The sequence below is a fragment of the Fusarium subglutinans genome, assembly GCF_013396075.1.
Source record: "Fusarium subglutinans strain NRRL 66333 chromosome Unknown NRRL66333_c0000060, whole genome shotgun sequence".
NCBI classification, from domain to species: domain Eukaryota; kingdom Fungi; phylum Ascomycota; class Sordariomycetes; order Hypocreales; family Nectriaceae; genus Fusarium; species Fusarium subglutinans.
In genome coordinates, this window is record NW_023502123.1 from 40,937 (window position 1) to 59,661 (window position 18,725).

Genomic DNA, 18,725 nt, shown 5'->3' on the forward strand with positions numbered 1-18,725 from the left:
TCTTTGACTGACGGATCTCTACGCCAAGACCAGCGTGTTCATCACAAGACGGACAGTGCTCCTATGTTAAGACCATGAGACTCCAAGATGGCCGCTGTGAACTGGGTTCAAGGAAGGCCCCGGATTAAGGAGCATCAGATATCAATCTTAACAGGATAGCGTTTGACTTTAATTTAGACATAAACATGGCGACCGCAATTACAGCGTCTTGTTTAGATTATCTCCCAGATGCAATGATCTCGCCGTACTTGTGAACCTGTCGTACTGCATACATCTGCGGAGGTCGCTACGGGTGTCGTAGGCGTACTATGTGATCCCCCTGAAATGACCATACCTAACATCCCATTCTCAACAACAGCAATATACCAGTACATAAAACTCCCAAAATCTCAACTTTATCACATATCTTCCAAGTCTCCCTGAAAAACTCAGCCATACTACCAGTCATCCCATCCAGTTTCATTCCACACGCCCTGGCAGGAGCTTGGACTCTCTCTGTCATCACGTTTGAAGCAAAGCCGTCTTTCCGAATCGACGACTTTAACCTTGACCTGCCTACAACGAACACCATCGTGCTCTCCGTTCTCGCAGATATTGTCGTTCCAAGAACCGAAGCTGTATCCATACTTCGCAATATCTTCAATGCAGAACCACGAGTTCTCATGTCCAGCCGTAAGAAATCCTTCGAATCGCCTGAAGACTCTGATGGATTTCAAGTGATCAAGCATGATCTCTTCCATCTCGAGATCAAAGTTTTCGTCTTCCATGACAGGGAAATGGCCAGCGAGCCATGTCGTGTTGTTCGAAGGGCCACCTGCTGGGGTCTCTGGTGGTGTTGCGGCAGCTGTGATCGAAGAGCGACGTTTTTGGCTTGGCGGCGGCGTAGCAATGTGTTGCCCATACTCATTGGATTTGTTCTCGAAAGGAGAGCACGGCGTTGAGGGAGTCATATCACCTAGACCACTGGCCTCATCAAAATTTCCGTCTATGGTGATGGGCGATTCTTCTGCGTATTGATCTCGCGCTGCGTAAATGGTCTCGTCCTGTGATCGCAAAGAAGCCTCCAGCTCACGACATCGCTCTTGAGCTTCTTTTAGGGCAGCCTGGCTTTCACTCAGGTTCTTGTGCGCGGCTATATTGTCGTCTCTGAGTAGGCCGATCTCTAAACTCTGTCGAGCTCTCTCTGATCGTTCTTTTGCTAGAGCCCTCTTCTCCTTTCGGAGCTCTTGTCGCAGCTTACTCGCTTCGTAAAGCGCTGAAACATTTTCTTTCTCAAGCTGTCGCTTGGTGCGCTCTAGACGTTTGTTTCGTTTCCCCGTGTCAAGGGTATCCTTTTTGTGGTGACGCTTGCGCGTGAGCGCCTTTCGTGCCGGAATCACAGGCTTCTGAGGATGCTTCTGGTGACTGAATTAGCTATGGCACTGTGGATGTCTCTTTCTTTTTTTAATTTACCGGGAGTTTATTGCTGTGAAGCTTGTTGCTGCGCTTGGGACTTTTCTTCGACTTTGTCTTCAATCTCTTCATGTATTTGGTGTTGTCGTTGAGTTGCTGCTTCATCTTGTTGAACTGTTTGCGGTTTGGAAATTCATCGAGCCTCTTCTAGAGGCGCTGCATCATATCCTCAAGGTGAGACTGATTCTTTCCCTCAAAGACATCTTTGCCATTCTTTTCATGAGGAAGCGGCTGAGTGTAGCGAAGGTGTCTTGCATTCTGGATTGACTCAGTGACGCTTCTCAGTTCTCGGATTGCATTTTCGAGAGGCGTCCCATTTGTGCGCAAAGAACTGCGCACTAATTTGAGAACACTTTGTATTTCTGTGTCCAGTTGCAGATCCATTGTTGTTGTGTTGAGATGTCTGCTATCGCAGGCGATCTTTTGTTGTTTACTAACTTTCTTGAGGCCGAGAGCGGACGGCGCAGTGACGACAACGAGAGATCACGTGACCGCCCTTAGAGCAACCAGGCCTTTGCTGAGCTTCGACTGGCGGCACTGGCCAAAAAGCGACCTGAGGAATGGAAATAGAATCGAACGCACATCCAAATCACAGCTTTGTCTTCACCATTCAATGCAAGCAGTCCTCCCTCTACTCATTTCGGAATCTATCAAAAACTATTGTCTGCGAACTTCTAAATATCCAAGACTAATACAATACTAGCCTTACACTGAACTATCCAAGTAAAATAACAAACATAAACTTTCAGACAGACGCAAAATCAAGCCTCTACCGTCCCTTGCCGGAAGGCCTTACACCCAGTCCTTACAGTCTGTACACCAACAACGAACAATATACTTACATATGGAAGTAAAGAGCACACTGATCTCTCAAACTTCGTCGGGATTCAGGCGATATATGCGAGCCCGGCTCAGCTGGCCAATGGCCCCTTGCGTCTTGAAGGCTTCTGTTCCCACCTGGACAGCAGCTTTCAGAGTCCTGTCCCATTCTTCCCAGAGCCTATCGGGGATCCAGTTCCAGTCAGAGATCTTGGTTCTGGCCCCCCGCGGGTAACGAGATGCTGCGGTGTAGAACCCAAGCACAGCAGAGCCTCCCTCCTTCTTAGTGATCTCTGCCCAATCGACCAGATTCAGAACATCGGCGGTGTAATCCAGCCGTTGTCCAGATGCAAAGTCGTTTATAATCAAACGGTTGCCGCGTTTCGTGACTATTGCGACCTGGTTCGAGTACGCTTGCATGAAGTGCCGACACAGCGCGTCGTACTCGTCTTCCCTGATCTCAAAGTCTCTGAGGAAGAACCCATCGACAGAAGGCATTGCGACACCTTCACGGGCTGCCAAAGCGGATATGTTCTGCCTATAACTCATCCAATTTGACCTCGCCAACGTGGAGGCTGAGATGTGACCATCAATAATTTGTGACGCAGTGCTATTGGGACAAAAGCCTGAACCGTGCTTCGCCCAGAGGGCCTCCATCAAGCCCAGCTTGGACCAAAGGGTGCCGTACCGAGCAATTTTGGCGGTGCTGCTAAAGCCAATAAGACTCCGAACCTCTTGGTTGGTATTCCCGTTGTTTCGCCAGTCGACTTGGATGAGTCGCTTCATACCGACCCAGAGAGCCGCAAGCAGGTGCATCTTGAGCTGACTGAGTTTCGGCGTAGATTCAAGTGCCGTGGCATGTGCGGCCTTGCCAATGTACTTTGTAACTTGGTTGAGGTCGTGGAAGAACGTTTCGCGGTTGGCAGGGATGGCTGCACCAAATGTATAATTGAGCCCGATGAGGCCCTGGACCTCCAAGCGTTTCCAGGTTCGATCGAGAGCAGCATTAATATTATAATAATCAATACCATCGTCGGCGGCTGTGCCAGAAGGGATTGTGTCCATATTGTCGTCAGCCATCGCGTTGTCAATGTTCAAGACATGGTGAAGAATATCGAACGTTTCATCAGGCCAGTCTCCCAGATCCGTCCATGCAGCGACAAATCCGTCAATCTGCTCACAGGCAAACTTCATGCGACGAGGGAAATCGAATTGGGGAGACGTTAGGTAATCATCGGGTGCATAGAACCGTACGGACGTGTCATCCATCTCGAACCACGATGCCGCGGATATCTGGGCTTCTCGCTCTCGCTTCGACAGCTTGAGTGTGGCTTCAACCTCGTGACCTGTCTGTCGATCCAAGATACGTCGTCTCCGCGTAAGACTTCCTACTATGTGCAGATTTCCAGAAAACTCAAGTTTGAAGTCGGCTTCAAAGGTCTCGGGAAAAGAAACCAGCATATCTTCATTGCTGGCCTTGATGAGGTTTAGAATCCCGGGGTGGATCACTTGGACCTGCCTGAACCCTTGGATGAACCGGTCTCCGCGCCATTCATCAGGCATGATATCCTCCCCGCAGAACGTGATGATGGTGTTTTTCCGATTGTCGTCGTGATCCCTGATCCACCTCTTGATGTTGCGCAGTGCTGTCTTCAAGTTCGTCGAATAAACTAGCTCGGGGGCGTAGTTGTCTTCATATTCGGGTAGTTCAAAGAACTGGACTGTGTGAAATCGCTGGAACAACTTCAAGATGAATGGGTGGATGGGATCAGACGACATGGTTGTCAGCCTCAAAGTGGTGTTTGGGTTCTGCTGATTGTCATTGAATGTTTTGGTGAAGATGGTCGCAGCGTTCAGTGCCAGGACAAATTCCGCACTGAAGTCGGGTTCCACGTCTATCATGAGCAGGGTGAACGGAAAACAGAAGTTTTGGGAAGCCTGGTTCCAGAAACCCGGGTCTCGAAAGCTCTTGAGAAGAGTGAAAAGCTCGGCGTACGTATAGACGACCACATCCGATCTGACCGGTTGTCCAGTCCTTACAGCTGCCCGTACCATTTCGCCTACTCTGGGCATCAGGTTCTTGTCCATCATTGACTTTTTGCTTTCCGAGACGGCAACAACGATCTTGGTGTCCCATTCAAGTCTCCGGTCAAACAACATTGCCGGGATCTCAAAGATCTCTCCAGCAGCGGCCCCGAACTTGACGTGTGCGAAGATACCCTTCGGATCCGAAGGCTCTTTGATTGGATCATCAGACTCTTCGACGAAATCAGCAAGCTTGCCGATGAGATCAGCTAAGGCAGAAGGATAGTCCATTTTGCTTGCTGGAGCGGACAGAATGAGGATGAGTACTGGTATTGCTGTTTAGTTGGTCCCAGACTTGGTGGGAGCAAGGATGGGTATTATACATCTTTTGAAAGCCAGTACTAGGAGAACAAAGAAACTACAACAATCTGGACACCTAGAATAACAAGTAGAGTCTCGCAGATTCGTCTGATCGTGGCTATTTACAATGTAGTATAGTGTTGACGTGAGATGCTGCATGTGGCGATGGGACGTCTCCAGAACACTCATCATTCATAATTCCATGGCTATGAATCTGAAGCTCTTGAACAGCTCGACGGGATCATTTCAAAAGCGTATCAAGAAAGAATAGAAACAAATTGGTAGCCGTCAGAGCATCAGCAGGTGACTCTTTGTTGAAGTTGGCGCCAATGTTATCGCAGCAGCTTTGGGAATGTTTGCAGTACTAGACTATTGTTAGTTTCTTCCCCTTTGTCACTCAACGGATAGGTACTAGCTATTTCCTTTTGGGATTGCCATCTCAGTCGCTGTCAGTGTCCATTCTGATTGATCATTCTTTGTCTGGATGTTGGGGGGTTGGGAGCAGGGATCACTTGTTGGTTGGGAACAAAGGAATTGGCATCGTGGATGATCACTACCAGTCCATTCATGACAATGAGTTCGTATAATCAAAGAAAACTGGCTTGGTGATATTCTGGGGTGACGATCTCGTGCTTATTGTCAAAAAGGATGTGGCCTTGACCGACATTGTTGCAAATCGTACGAGGCTTCTCGTTGCTGTTTTGAAGTAGCTATACGAGGCCCTTCTCGTTTCCCACGGGAGATTTCAGATGAAGTCCATCAAGGAGCAGTATTAGTGCCATGGAGTTTTCTCTGCCTTGGAGCGTCAATGTCCAGCTGTAGTGTAAGTAGGGGGTTGTTGAGGGTTCCGTTAGGTAAGGTAAGTAGGTATGCCAGGACTCATGGGCATATTAATAGTATTAAGTCAAGAGAGGATTGGATTTTCTGTTCTTGCTAGCGTTTCGTAGAAAGTGATTTATGGCTATGGTGCGCGTCTGTGAATGTGAATGCATATTCTTTCTGGAGAATCGATGATCAAGCAGGCTACAAGCCAGACAGACAACTGTAACTATAGTCTTTTGGGTCACATCAGCATCTCAAACGTGTGAGAACATAAAGCGGGAATAGAAGGATCTCACATACTCATGTTTGTCAATCTTGCCATGCGTATTGATGCTGGGTAATAAACATGTACCATCAGCCTTTCTTCCTTTGTTCTACTAGTTTCCTGTTAAGAGTTCAACGACCGTTTGCTTTGTTGTGCCTAAATAAGTTAACCAATCGGACTGCAATCAAACACTCTCACCATTCTGGTGACCAAACGGCTGTGGAAACAATTCCAGCGTATACTATCCCCCATCCGACAGTACCCTTCCGAGTTGACACTACCGTGGACGGCCAGGATGGGTTTCCAGGGTTCTCATTTCCGCTTTGGCTGGTGACAGCGGCTAACTCGAGTTCCAAAGGAGCCTCTCCCTAAAATTGGGGTTTGTGCTACATTCATACCACAGCACGGCCCCTGAGGCTAGGCCAGAGTCTGGTAAAGCCGCCTCGTGGGTGGGCCTCTCTTCGAATTTCCTTTCACAACCTCACCACCAACAGTCCCTGAATCTCATAACAGCACGCACAGACAGATCAAACACGATCACTACGAAAAAGAAAAACAATGGATGAAAGTCATCCGCCGCTGGGCGAAAGTTCGCAAGGCGGGGAGTTACCTGTAACTCCCCAGAACCAGCGCGCTAAAGCAGAGGTCGGAGATGGGAGCCAATCTCTTCCAATCAATCTCGTGAACGATAGCGTTCCTACTCATAATCGGCCACAAGAACCTCCCATACGCAGGGGCAGAGGGAGGCCACGAGGGTCAAAGAATAAGAAGACTATTGCCGCCGAAAATGCTGCCCGTCGACCGCAGACGCGATTTCCATCGCCACCACAAGCACTGGGTGATGAAAAGGACAGCCACCAAAGTTGGATGGGTGATGAGTACGTTCCCAGCAATTACGGAGACCCTCCATATCGACCTACGAACACATCACAGATTGGTAGTGAGGATGCTTTGATCTCGCCCGACACACATGAGAGCCAAGCTGTCGCGGAATTTATCAAGAGTTATCGAAACTCAGTCAATCTTACCAGGGAGAAGAACAGGCAATCTGTTCCCATTAGCAGAGAAAGAATGAAGGAAGAGGATCAATATGAGCTAGCGAAACTTATCGATTCTCACACCTGGAGCCAGACTCAAGAAAATGAGTTAGACGCATCTTGGGAGAGTGGTTTAGTTAAGGCTGCAATACAGCGCTTGCCCGATCGCGGCACCTATCTTTCCTCCGTCTTCGAGACATCCTTTCATCTCTGCAACATGGATCCTCTGTCCCTGTTATCCATGTATCACGACTTCGAGTTCGACAATAGTGGTAACGATAGCTTTATGCATGGTGGGCAGATGAAGCGCAACCCCTTGTGGACGTCCCACTTCTGCGACAAGCTTCAGAGAATCATGACACACCCTTTGTTCTAGGAGACAAATGCGTACCGATTCATCCCTATCATTGTCAGATGGACAGTCATTTGCCGGACAGACAACGGTGAAGGGTTCTCTGCCAAAGAGGCCCGCATCTTGAGCCACCTCGGCTGTGGCGACCTCTCAGTCTCTCCAGTACTAGAGTGCTTTCGCTTACATCAAGAACGATCTAAAGCTGCTGGTTTCATTAAGACACCCCACGCCAAGCTTCTGGCATTAGTAGCTGATCATGCTGGGTTGCGCGCAGCACCGACATCAACCGACGTTATGCTCGTTCGTACTGGAGACCTGGATGTCTTGATCAGCGCCTTGGACCGTTTGAACGATTGGGGGTTGAGTATCTCTTGTGATGTCCATCATCTACAATACTGCGCCAGTCAAATCTCGATAAGTTACCCCTCGGGGCTGGAGGAGCTATTGGAGGAATACAAATGGGTTTGGATGAAGCTTGAGAGGAGCAAGCTCTGCAATGCTGCAGTGAACCTGCCTGCCATCCAAAGCGATACGTTATATCGCCAGACCGATGGACAGGGAGTCCCATCCAACAACAAATTTCTGCCCAACAATGCAGTTTTGGTTGACTATCCTAAGAATCCTCAGAACGTGGGACATTTCAAAATAGAGAGCCCTCCTATCCGGCGGTCATTCGACCCCGACGCTGGTGACTTAACCCGGACTATGGCTGATCACAGGGACCAGCTTAATCCATTCCAGGCGTTTCTCACGAATCAGCCCAACAGAGCCCAGTCGACCCTCCCGAACCCCTTCATCACACAGCCTGACCCAGATCCTGCACAAGAGCCACGCATGGGTGGTTCTGAAGACGGGGAAATTATATCAACTGAGTTATCTGACGAAGAGATGATGGAGGAACAACTTGAACACGACCCCGATATTCCTCAGGCTGCAGGTGGCCATCCAAGAAAGAGGGACCAGGCCAGATACCAGGTTCGGAAGCGTAAGTTCGAGACGAAGAAGCAGTTCCAGCGCCGTCGTGCGTACTACGGCCAATCTTATTCATCTGCGTCGCAGAGACAGGGAGGAAATAAATGGGGAGCTCGGTCTGGCTCTGGTTATGAAAGGAGATGAATGCTATACCTATTAAGTAATTTGCTTCCGAAGACAGCGATAGGCTCCAGGGCCCAAAAAGAAACCAGAAAGAAAAGTCTGTCTCTGTCGGCAATTTTACTTCGTCTAAAGTGCTAGGTATTTTGAACTGTGTCTTAGGTGCCTGCTTCTGCGCCAGTAATGAAGCTAGTTCTTAGAGCTTTTCTTGGACCATTGTTTTGTTGTCACTTATCATTCTTCTGTTCCACCTTGAAGGGATTATTCGGCATATTTACCATGAAGTCGATGGTGATTGGGGATTCATAGAATGTTGAAATGATAATCAATTCGATAAAAGTAATCAATGTATTTTGGTGATCTTCTATCATAATCTAGGCAGCTTTCTCTTTCACGGCACAAGTCCAGAAGGGATCAATATTGCCACAACAGCAGAATTTTATTCCTAGCAAGAAGCCCTCCAGCCCATGTTACTTCGCTATCTCACGAATGTTGACTCTTTTCATCAAAATGCGTGCCATTTGCCCCCCGTATACTGTTTCATATGTTCGGTCGTAGCCTTTGCATTTTCCAACTCAACGTCTGTGCAGATACATGAAATTGGACATGATACTAGACATGATGTAGAGGTGGGGACGCACTGTTTAGCGTCGGGCTATCAATCTTTAGTATGTGACAGAATCAGGGGCACATCGCAGAAGCAGACTTACGGCGAAAGACCTCGACCTTGTCACCATTCAAGTTCATGGAGAAGCTCCTGCCAAGACCAGAACGACCAGTGAAAGAGTCCCAGCTGATGGTGTCAACCTGACTGGCGTCGCCCCTTGCGCCGATGCTGAACATGATGCCTCCAACAGGAGCGGAAGGGTTCATCACCTTGACGTGGCGATAAGCCTTGAGCAGCGCTTCCTCATCATCGACATTGAAGGAGATCGCCTTGGCAACTGAGGGCACTTTGCTGTAGACGTTTCACTGAGTGCCACCTCCATAGCTGTTACTAATGACACGTAGGTCGGGGATCTCCTTGCCCCGACGGCTGTTGCGAGTCACAGCCTGAAGAACCATGCTGTCAACTCGCTTCAGAGGCTGCTTCTGCCTCGGGACCGGCTGGGTCTGCGGGGACCGGAACTCCTTGGCGGGCTTGAGTTCCTGAGAGGACTTGAATTCCTGAGCGAGCTTGAATTCCTGAGCGGGCTTGGATTCCTGAGCGGGCTTGGATTCCTGAGCAGGTTTGAAGTCTGGCACAGGTTGGAACTCTTGGGTTCCTGGCTTCTCTGCCGCGACAGAGGTCGGAGGATCCCCAAAAAGACCACCTTGAGAGCGTTTCTCAGTAGTCTCAGAGCCGCATGGAGGAGGCGGAGGAGCGGGGACCACGCGCTGGTCACGGGTCAACTCAGGAGGAGGGATGATCACATCATAGCCCTCGGGAGAGCCCAAAGACGGAGGGCCCCATGCGCGCGGCTGCATACCGAAAGGCGGGTCGTCAAAGCGAGAGGAGGTGGGACTTGGGTAATAGTTGCTTTGGCTAGTAAAGCCGGGAGAGATCCAAGTTCCGTACGGATTAGATCGGAAGTTGCTCTGACGAGGAGGAGGATCAGACTTGGGCATCGTGAAGGGAAAGCACCTGATATGGTGCGGATGAGGATTGAGGTGAATGAGGAAGAAGGCAGAAGACAGAAGCGCGTGTTTGGTGGGGAACGGGAACGGAGGTGAAGCTGACTAGAGGCGGATGAAATTTGGTTGATGTGGGCGGCAAACAACAGCTCGGCAAACGGAAGGCGCCAGGTGCTTCTGCACCTGCCCGCAAGGTACCTAAGGGTAACCTACTAACCTTAGCTTGCCAAAATCCACTGTCACTTATCAAAACATTGACAGTTTTCGTCATAAATGCATCTCCAACTCTTCGAAATGTCTCTCCTTCTATTCTCAATTACCAACTTGGTCCTTCGTGCCAACCTCCAGCTTGACAATGTCCTCGCCTACAAACTGTAGTTGGCCCGACTCCCTTTCTGACGGCATTACAGCGTCCACAGAAGAGCTCAGCAAGGATAATGCAGTCCATCACCTCGAATATGTCCCTCCTATAGCCACTGTGAAGCTCAAAGCCTTCTCGGAGCCTTGGCCGGGCGATAACCCCACAAGCTCTCGAGGAACAGAGTATGTCGACGCCTATCTGGCTTGGGCACGGCACGATGGCCCAGCGCTGCAAGTGGTAGTACAAACCCAAGCTCGGGCGAGAATTATGAGGGCTCTCCCGATGATCCAAGCAACAGATTGGACAGAGGCAGAGACTGATCACTTGCTTTATCTCATCGACGAAGAATATTGGCGTCTCTGGCGTGAGTCCCTCGATCACTCTTCAAACAAGCTCACCTCTTACTAATCATTTCCTCCTTGTAGTTGAAGACGTTGAGCCCAAGCCTTTGTGGCCTTGGACACATCACGAGCCCGTATTCTTTACCTTCAATGAAAGCTCCCGCTGCTTCATCCATCGCCCCCTCAGAACGCCCACAACAGTCCGAGATATCGCTAAGAATTAACTACCGGGAATAACAGCGGCACTCACGACGCAGAGACAAATGTCTCTTCGACAGATCGCGGTCTTTCTCGAGCGCTGCATTGGCTGGCCAGTTTTGGTCTAGGCTTGTGATGAAGTGGCTACATTTGACGAAGTCTGCGGAACCGTGGTCTATCCTGGATGGCATCTCTTGTAAACATAAATTCGTGTTATATGCTCCGTGTGGTTGTCACCTTTGCGCACCGCTTGGATACCATGTGTGGCCTGAATTGGATAGCTATCTCTCGGCATGTTAGATAGATCGAGCTACGGCAAGCTTGGCTGTTCCCCCAAATACTAGCATGTAACAGATTCCAGGCACTAGATTACTCTCATTTTTCATATCACTTAATGTAATTTATATGTAGGATTTTGTGGCGGCTTTGATCAATAGCAAAACCTTCAAGTTCAACAAGTGAGGTCAATTATCTTCCGGCATAGTGGGGTTCAGGTCCGGTGTCTGTCGGTGCGTTAGATCCACATTTTCGGAACTCCACCGCCCGCCCCCGACATGACAAAGACACACTGATTCAAGCCGCAGTACCCACGGCAGCATTGTAGATCTGAACCTTTCTGTGAGAACCGATCCCCACCACCTTCATCAGGAAGCTGCATTTGTCACCTCCGAGCTGACATCTAGAGTCGGCCAAGTGCAGCTCAACAGAAGCATCAGGCCCCTTCTCGCAAACCTCGTGAAAGCAATAGTATAAACCAGTCTTGCCTCGATCAATGAAGCCACGCAAGTTTCTCCCCGCACTGGTTTTCAGTAGAGCTTTTTGCAATTGGGCTTCGACTCCTGAAGTGAGATGCACATCACGAATCACGCGATCGCGTATAACATCTTCAACCAAATATTTCTCAGCCAAATCTTGGGCCGAGGGTATAAGAGATTGGGCCTGACCAGGGGCAGTGATCAGAGAGGGGCTAAACGCTGTATTGGCATCGGAAGGTGCGCTATGGTTCCCAGACTTCCCCTTCTCTGATTTTGCTTTGTTGGAGGAGGACGTTTTCTTCTTCTTTCTCTGGAGTTGAAGTTGAGCGAGCTCTGTGACTGCCTTTCTCTTTTGGATCTTCAAATTCTCGATGGTTTCGGTTTGATCAGTGATTTGTTGTCTAAGAGCGCGTACGGTGGAGCCTGCAAATGTCGCAGCGTCGACCTTGTCTTGGATTTTGTTAATGATGGTGCCAGTGACAAACGCAAGTTGGGCACGCATATTTGCGACTTCTTCCTCCAGGCCGTAGTTGTTGTCTTGGAGTTCGCGGATGCGCTCAGTCGATTCCTTTTGCGCGTCAAGAAGCCGGAGGCTGGTCCTCTGTGCACGGTGGAGATCTCGTCGAAGGTCTGCGTTTTCGGCCATTACGGTTTCAATTTGACGAGAATCCTGCTCCTATGCGGGACCTCGATCGTTGGTGTAAGAGCGCGAGGGAGCTTCATCAACCCATTCGGGAGTATCTATGTTTGAGTCCCATTCTGTGGGATAATGAGCAACCAAGGTAAGTGCAAAGCAGGTAAACACTTACGAGGAGCTAAGTTATCGTCACCGTAGCTGGAGTACTGTAATCCACATTCTCCTGGATCACGTCCCTCTTCACGGCTGCCAGAGTACGAAGACATGGCGAGTGTTGCAGAAAAGTCGCTTCGCGTGATTGTATGGAATGGAAGTGGCATATGAGTACCAGCACAGTGTTGGTAGTTGCAAGTCGAATGTGGAGCTTGAGGGCGAGGATGGCAGTTTCGATATCGGGATCAGCACGATTAACACCCCTTCCAAGTTGGCGTGGAGGAAGCAACCTTGTGAAAAGGATAAAGGAAAGTGAGGGGCTGGAGGGAATGAAGACTGGAAACAGGAAAATCCTGTTGGGTTAGGTACCTACCTTAGGTACTACCTAGGGAAAGACTGGATGGTGACTCTGCAAGGTTTTAAGCTGCCTGTCGCCGCCAACGACTGCAGAGGACCTTCTGTTGAAATCCCCGAAGGCAAGAGTAAGTTTTTGGCCATCAATTCAATATCAACTGGACTTTGATTCCACCCATCTTCCATCCATCCATGGTAACACTTCTTTCGTGAACTCATCTATTGGAACCCCTTGTATAATCAGACCTCATAATTTATAAATCACCACATACCAGAGCCACTCGACGAGAACCTAAGAAAGCTCTTCTTGCCCACGAACTGTCCACCGCCACAACTCCAAATTTAGCAATGTCTCGACCCAATAAACGTGAAAGATCACAAACTCGTTCCCGTACCAAAAGCAGAGACAAACGTAGTAATATGAGATAAGCTGTCTTGACTTTCTGCTGATTCAACACAGATGCCTCCTATTAGATGAAGGAGGATAAAGAAGAAGCACTGTACGATGGTCATCTCAACCCCTTGGAACAAGCAGCTAACTGAGGCCAAAGGGGGTCATCTTCACGGGATTCAGACGATGACTGCCCTGCCGATGACTGCCCCACCGACGACGAAGATAGCATTCCTGTCAATGCAGATGAAGGTACGTACAGCAACTCCTGAACCACCATGTCCAAAATGACGACACTCAACTGACCGACCACTCTTTGGAACAGACGCCATTAAAGAATAACCCCACCACAAAGAGAGATGCGCTAGGTTGTTGTGTTCTGGCAACAATCGGTCTGAGCTGAGCAACCGACAAGTTCTGGGCCGATCTCAGAAACCCAGCCTCAGCCATCAAGAAAACAAGAACAGCTCATGACTTCGAAGCCCAGGGTGCCGAACAAAGGCCGATAAATAAATCTCGGGAACACTTTGTCCGCTTTTATTGAAGAAGCAAAGAGAGTTGAGCTCCGCGACTGGGCCTATGGAAATGAGGTTTATCGGGCATAAAGAAAGACAAACTTCAGGAGGGGCTGGAGACACTTGAGATTAACCACAGCGATCTACCACACAGCGACTAGCGATTCGACTTTGAATAAAATATAATAGCTTCAGGTCAGAAAGAGTATTTTGGCAAATCTGAGCCTTGCTTATGCCTTGCCACGACCTGAACCAGTCCCCTCAAGGATGGACATAAGCATTGAGAGGGTGCGTTACCAAAGAGGATCTTAGGGGATCAACCGCCATTGACCTGCATAAAGGTGTCACGATCAGCTGTTCATTTTCTTCAGCGAAATCCCCACCATTGTAGATTCATGAGTGATTACGTTGTCCTCAAGCCTTTGTACAAGGTCGACGGCTGAGATGGAACCTCACGGTGCAGAAGACGAGAAGCACAATGAGCTGAAATGATGGAATTTTGACTGCTATTTTGTGGTATCTCGAGTGATCTTGCTGTCTCCGTTGTCCCAGCGATTGTAGAACCCGAACTAATATCCCCCTCTAGACGTGGCGATGGGCGAACTGGGCTATTCTGTCACTAAGTGGACTTTCCGAGGTCCCCCCATGACATGAAACTGAGGTGACCAAAATTGCTTTGAATCCGTAAGATAAGAAACTCGCAGCTGGTGTCATGAAGCGGGCAAACAGAAACAATTTGAACCACAGTAGAGAGCCTGCCTTTCTCACAGACATCTCGAAGGCAATGCCATCCAGGTTTGTTTCTGGAGTAAACGAAGTCTGCTAAATTTCGCCTTATCTTTTCGTGAGGCAATGACGACTTTGATACATATGCACGACTCAAGTCTTCGATGAAGGGTTTGAGTGCGCCGCGAAATTCAATGGAGCAACGGTTTGTTTGGTTGTCGTACAGTTTACACGAGTTGAGAAATTGCATAACTGGGCTCTCTTCTTCATTTCTGCCGGTATCTGAAGCTGTGTGGCGTCGCTTTCGACTAAACCCCTCTTGATTGCTGAGCATGCAGTCGCGGAGTTCAATGGTTTGTTGACGGATCTCTTTGGATTCGTGTTTGATTTCCCGGACACACTCTTGCAGGTTCTTGACGTCCTCTGGGCGCAGAGTCACGGTGAGGCCTGCGTTCGCTTCATTGCCGGTGTTGCCAGTCTGTGGGTTCTGAGATCGGAGCACAGCCAACTCTTCGCGTAGACGGTTGCTCTCCTTCTTGAGATCTGTGCTGTGGTCCCTAATAACATCCTGTGCGGCTCTTAGTCCTGTGATGGTGTGTTCGGCCTCGCGTAGACGTCGCTGCGCCTCTTCCAGCTGCTTGCGAAGGGACTCTTGTTCCTGAAATATGTTAGTAACAGCTCACACCCTTGACAGTATTCGTAGGGTTATCGTAAAGTAACATTTTTGTCGGCAAAAGGGCTTTGAATGCCCTCGCGGGAAGTAGGGGTTCCCAAATCCATGCTTTACGCTCGGTATTAGAAGAAGAGGTTTCTTGATATTAACGAACGCTGAAATTTGAAGTTGCAAGGGGTCGGCGGAAGGAGAAAGATATGACTGAAGTTTTACGGCAAGAGCCGAGGAGCGATTGCGGTTCAGTGTCAGGCAGAGATGGAAGGTACCTACCTGCCTGGGTAGTGGAAGTGGCAGTGACTGACAGTTCTCAAACATCTCAGCCAAGGTTGGCAAGCACTGCAAAACCGACCGCATATTAAATCGGGTCTCAAAAACTTCGTATTATAACTGTCCCCTCAACTTTGTTTGCATGGTTCATTCCCCTGTGTTCAACATCTTGTGTCGTCGATCAGAACGCATACACGATGGCGGGTGAATCGAACGCCAAACATGCCATAAAGAGCAGTAGCTCTGGGACAGTAAGTACTCTTGGCAAGGGACCTTCCTTATCCATGATCCTGGAACTGACGAATAGACAGGCAAATTTTGAAGAGACCTCCTTTTCCGAGCAGTCTAAGCGCGACCTTCGAGAGTTGTTCACCATGATCGCACGTCTAAAGCAGAGAACAATGCTCTTCGCGCCACAGCTCGTCTCGAATCTATCACCAAGGGACCCAAAGAACAAGTCGAAAAGCTCGAACCTCCTCAGCCAGAAGAGAAACGAGGCAATCCCTTTTCTCGCCGACTAGAGCGCCTCGCCTTAGCCGCCATTGACTTGCCACTTGATATCAAAGACGACGACCTCAGCATAAACGACCTTGCCCTCCTGTGCACCGTTCTCGAGGATAATACGCGACGAGCTGCACTGCTAAGTTTTGCTGGAGATTCAGTCACCTTTCCCGAGCTGTCGTTTTGTCTTCAGTCACTGGGTGAAGGAAAGACGGTTGGCTGTCTTATGGACGAAAGGGGGCGAACACCTTATTGCTCTATACATGGAGAAGGAGATTGTACCTGGATGACAAGGGAAAACGGACTGATCAAAATGCGACGCCAGCCATGAGGTCTTGGGTATCGTATGTGAAAGGGTCAGGGATGGGAGGGGAGAGAAGGGTTGGGTTAGCAACCGTATGATTTTGGGCACATTTAGAGCATCTATTTTACCTCGAGTTCAATTTGAATGTGGTCTGAAATTTGAAAGTACGTTATTCGGTTGATGGTGCTTCACTTGTTGATGAGAATGTGCTGCTGACCCCTTAGACACGGACAAGAGCATGCGTGACAACCGTTTCATAGTATCAGTGCCTGCCTTCACAAATCTTGAGGGCACATTGCTAACTTGATCTTTATCCAATACCCCTTCCAATGTCAGTTGTTTTAGCGGTCAGCTGTACCTGCTGGAAGTGACTTTCCACCTGTCAGCTCCTCCCCAGTGTCAGCAACAACATGAGAGTCTGGTTGCCTACAGACAGAGATACCTTACCTTGGTCTTTCAGATTTGCTATCCCATTTTCACCGCCTCGCATCTCTTCATCCAAAACATGAAAACTTTCTCGCATCTCTTCCTCGACATCAAACATCAACACTTTCTCGCAATATCAGCAAGTACCCAGAAATGGCATCGCAACAGTCTACAGGTGCTGAAGAGTCGCAACACTGCCCCCGTGATGGTAACAGAGGTGGACTTGCTGGAAACGATGGCCTTGGAGATCATGATGGCTCTCATTCCGGTGGTCAACATGGTGGTGAACATTTGCAAGGTCCTCCGCCTCCGCCTCCTCCTCCACCTCCACCTCAAGCTCAAGCTCAAGCTCCCGGTAATGCCATGAACCGCCCACCGACTGATCACTATGGGCCTCTACCTCCACCTTCGCCTCAAGCTGTTGGCAATGCCAGTGATGGAAATTCACGAGTTCGTCTACCTCCGATTCGAAAGGCCCTGAACAGGCCCCCAGCTGATCACTGTGGGCCTCCACCTCCACCTTCGCCTCAAGCTGTTGGCAATGCCAGTGATGGAAATTCGCGACGTCGTTATCGTCCGATTCGAATGGCCCCAAACAAGCCTCCACCTCCCCCTTCCGTGCAACCTGATTCGAATCAGCCTGTCCCATATGGGCCTTTCAACCTCCCGCCCCAATTCTCCGCGGTGCAATGGCGACCCCCAACGCCTCCCCCCCAACATCCCCAGCCCTTACAGCCCCACGAGGTCTCTCAGCTCTCAAACCTCTTGTCCCGATACTCCCAGCTCTACCAGCTCTACCAGCACTCTCAGCTCCCAAACCCCCTCTCCCAGCCCTACCAGACACAAGATTCAAGCTACAACAATGGCAATGGTGAAAAGGGCAGCGAGAATAGGGGGAAAAAACGAAAGGCCGACACACACCAGGGTCCGTCGGCTGACTCTCGGGAAGTTTGGCCTCCAACTCCAAAAGACTTATTCACAACTCTGGAACCCCTCTTCAATCACCTCAACATTGAGGAAATTAATTGTCGCTGCAAATACAGCGAAAGCAACGAGACTTGGAGTTTTAGAGTTTGCAAGAGCCACTCTGAAATTGAAGTCGACATCACTATGAAAGATGTTACAAGGGACAATCCAGTTGTGGCAGAGACTGGCGATACTCCTAACAAAACAGCACCTACTGAGGCAGGAGCTGGCAGCAGCGGCCAAGGGCCTCATAAAATCCTCCTGGGCACACCTCTGCAGAAGCCTTCTGATATATGGACAACTGAAGACTGAAATACTCATTGGTAATAGAAGCGGTGGGATACCAGAGGAGAGACGCTCTTTGGAGGGGAAAGGGTGAGTTTACAGAGTGTTACATGGAAACACCATGACTGACACCTACAATAGGATAGTGACCATGAAAGGGGAGAAAGGGATTGTGCTGACAAGATATCGAGACATACTGTCTCAGCGCCTTTCATTTGTGCGAGGAATATTGTCAGAGTACAGGATATTCTACATACTCATGAATACATCATCGACTAGCCTTTTTGGTTGGAAGACTATCAACAAAAGAACAAAAGAACACAAATACCTGTATGGACAGTACATCGGCCAACGGGAACGAACAACTATCGTCAACCTCCTTTTTCTCTAGACTACTACAACTATAGAGCAGGGGCGTCCAGAACGAGCCGAAGCAACAAACTATACGAGAATATTTTGGCGATGACGAACGAAACTTTGTTGCCTTGGACTCCAGAAGTTGCTTGGAGTGGCTAAGGAAACCGGACAAGCGTGTGAACAAACATTGGTACGCACGATACGGGAGGCTGGCGGACTTTGCGTGTTAGGGTATAAAGACTTTTCTTTCCAAATGCAATGTTTAATGATTGAACTGGTCTCCCTTGCCCACCTCAAACCGTGAAAGCAATATGAACATTTCCTAATTGTACTATTACATATTGACTAGTGGCTGATGGATATTTGATCCTGTTGATATGGATGTCCCTTCTTTGAACTACTCAGAGATAAGTGAGCTCCACGGTCTAATTCAGCATCCAGACAGTACTGAAAGCATTATTTTCTTCAATTCCAAGATATTGATCCCGTGGAGAACTGCCCCTTGTTTCTATTAGATGTCGAATTCTGGCTTTTGACAGTGCCAGCACTGACAGAGAAGGGGCGCTGATTCAGACAACCACTTACGCACGCGCTGAAAGGAACTTTCAAGGGCCTTAGAAGGAGTGGAGTCGTACCAAAACAAAATCGAGAGTTTTGAGAGCCCTTTCTTTGACTAT

General features: G+C 49.1%; 9 protein-coding genes across 9 annotated transcripts; 4 read left to right on the forward strand and 5 right to left on the reverse strand.

The window, feature by feature from the left end:
• Window positions 1–437: 437 nt before the first annotated feature.
• Window positions 438–1,557, reverse strand: FSUBG_5919 (uncharacterized protein; the record flags this gene model as incomplete). The annotated part of the gene is made up of 2 exons (XM_036684067.1): window positions 438–1,397; window positions 1,453–1,557. The coding sequence occupies 2 exons, from the start codon at window positions 1,555–1,557 to the stop codon at window positions 438–440; spliced, it is 1,065 nt and encodes a 354-aa protein (XP_036538492.1).
• A 765-nt stretch (window positions 1,558–2,322) lies between these two features.
• Window positions 2,323–4,587, reverse strand: FSUBG_5920 (uncharacterized protein; the record flags this gene model as incomplete). Its single annotated transcript, XM_036684069.1, has 1 exon — window positions 2,323–4,587. One exon carries the CDS (start codon window positions 4,585–4,587, stop codon window positions 2,323–2,325), a length of 2,265 nt encoding a protein of 754 aa, XP_036538493.1.
• A 1,714-nt stretch (window positions 4,588–6,301) lies between these two features.
• FSUBG_5921 (uncharacterized protein) lies at window positions 6,302–8,248 on the forward strand (the record flags this gene model as incomplete). Its single annotated transcript, XM_036684070.1, has 2 exons — window positions 6,302–7,073; window positions 7,218–8,248. The coding sequence occupies 2 exons, from the start codon at window positions 6,302–6,304 to the stop codon at window positions 8,246–8,248; spliced, it is 1,803 nt and encodes a 600-aa protein (XP_036538494.1).
• Window positions 8,249–8,868: 620 nt separating this feature from the next.
• Window positions 8,869–9,832, reverse strand: FSUBG_5922 (uncharacterized protein; the record flags this gene model as incomplete). The annotated part of the gene is made up of 3 exons (XM_036684071.1): window positions 8,869–8,879; window positions 8,935–9,168; window positions 9,223–9,832. The coding sequence occupies 3 exons, from the start codon at window positions 9,830–9,832 to the stop codon at window positions 8,869–8,871; spliced, it is 855 nt and encodes a 284-aa protein (XP_036538495.1).
• A 361-nt stretch (window positions 9,833–10,193) lies between these two features.
• FSUBG_5923 (uncharacterized protein) lies at window positions 10,194–10,607 on the forward strand (the record flags this gene model as incomplete). The annotated part of the gene is made up of 1 exon (XM_036684072.1): window positions 10,194–10,607. One exon carries the CDS (start codon window positions 10,194–10,196, stop codon window positions 10,605–10,607), a length of 414 nt encoding a protein of 137 aa, XP_036538496.1.
• A 704-nt stretch (window positions 10,608–11,311) lies between these two features.
• On the reverse strand, window positions 11,312–12,139 carry FSUBG_5924 (uncharacterized protein; the record flags this gene model as incomplete). Its single annotated transcript, XM_036684073.1, has 1 exon — window positions 11,312–12,139. One exon carries the CDS (start codon window positions 12,137–12,139, stop codon window positions 11,312–11,314), a length of 828 nt encoding a protein of 275 aa, XP_036538497.1.
• A 2,023-nt stretch (window positions 12,140–14,162) lies between these two features.
• Window positions 14,163–15,049, reverse strand: FSUBG_5925 (uncharacterized protein; the record flags this gene model as incomplete). Its single annotated transcript, XM_036684074.1, has 3 exons — window positions 14,163–14,217; window positions 14,494–14,927; window positions 14,990–15,049. The coding sequence occupies 3 exons, from the start codon at window positions 15,047–15,049 to the stop codon at window positions 14,163–14,165; spliced, it is 549 nt and encodes a 182-aa protein (XP_036538498.1).
• A 357-nt stretch (window positions 15,050–15,406) lies between these two features.
• FSUBG_5926 (uncharacterized protein) lies at window positions 15,407–15,730 on the forward strand (the record flags this gene model as incomplete). The annotated part of the gene is made up of 2 exons (XM_036684075.1): window positions 15,407–15,460; window positions 15,521–15,730. The coding sequence occupies 2 exons, from the start codon at window positions 15,407–15,409 to the stop codon at window positions 15,728–15,730; spliced, it is 264 nt and encodes an 87-aa protein (XP_036538499.1).
• Window positions 15,731–16,593: 863 nt separating this feature from the next.
• FSUBG_5927 (uncharacterized protein) lies at window positions 16,594–17,718 on the forward strand (the record flags this gene model as incomplete). The annotated part of the gene is made up of 1 exon (XM_036684076.1): window positions 16,594–17,718. The coding sequence occupies one exon, from the start codon at window positions 16,594–16,596 to the stop codon at window positions 17,716–17,718; it is 1,125 nt and encodes a 374-aa protein (XP_036538500.1).
• Window positions 17,719–18,725: the final 1,007 nt, after the last annotated feature.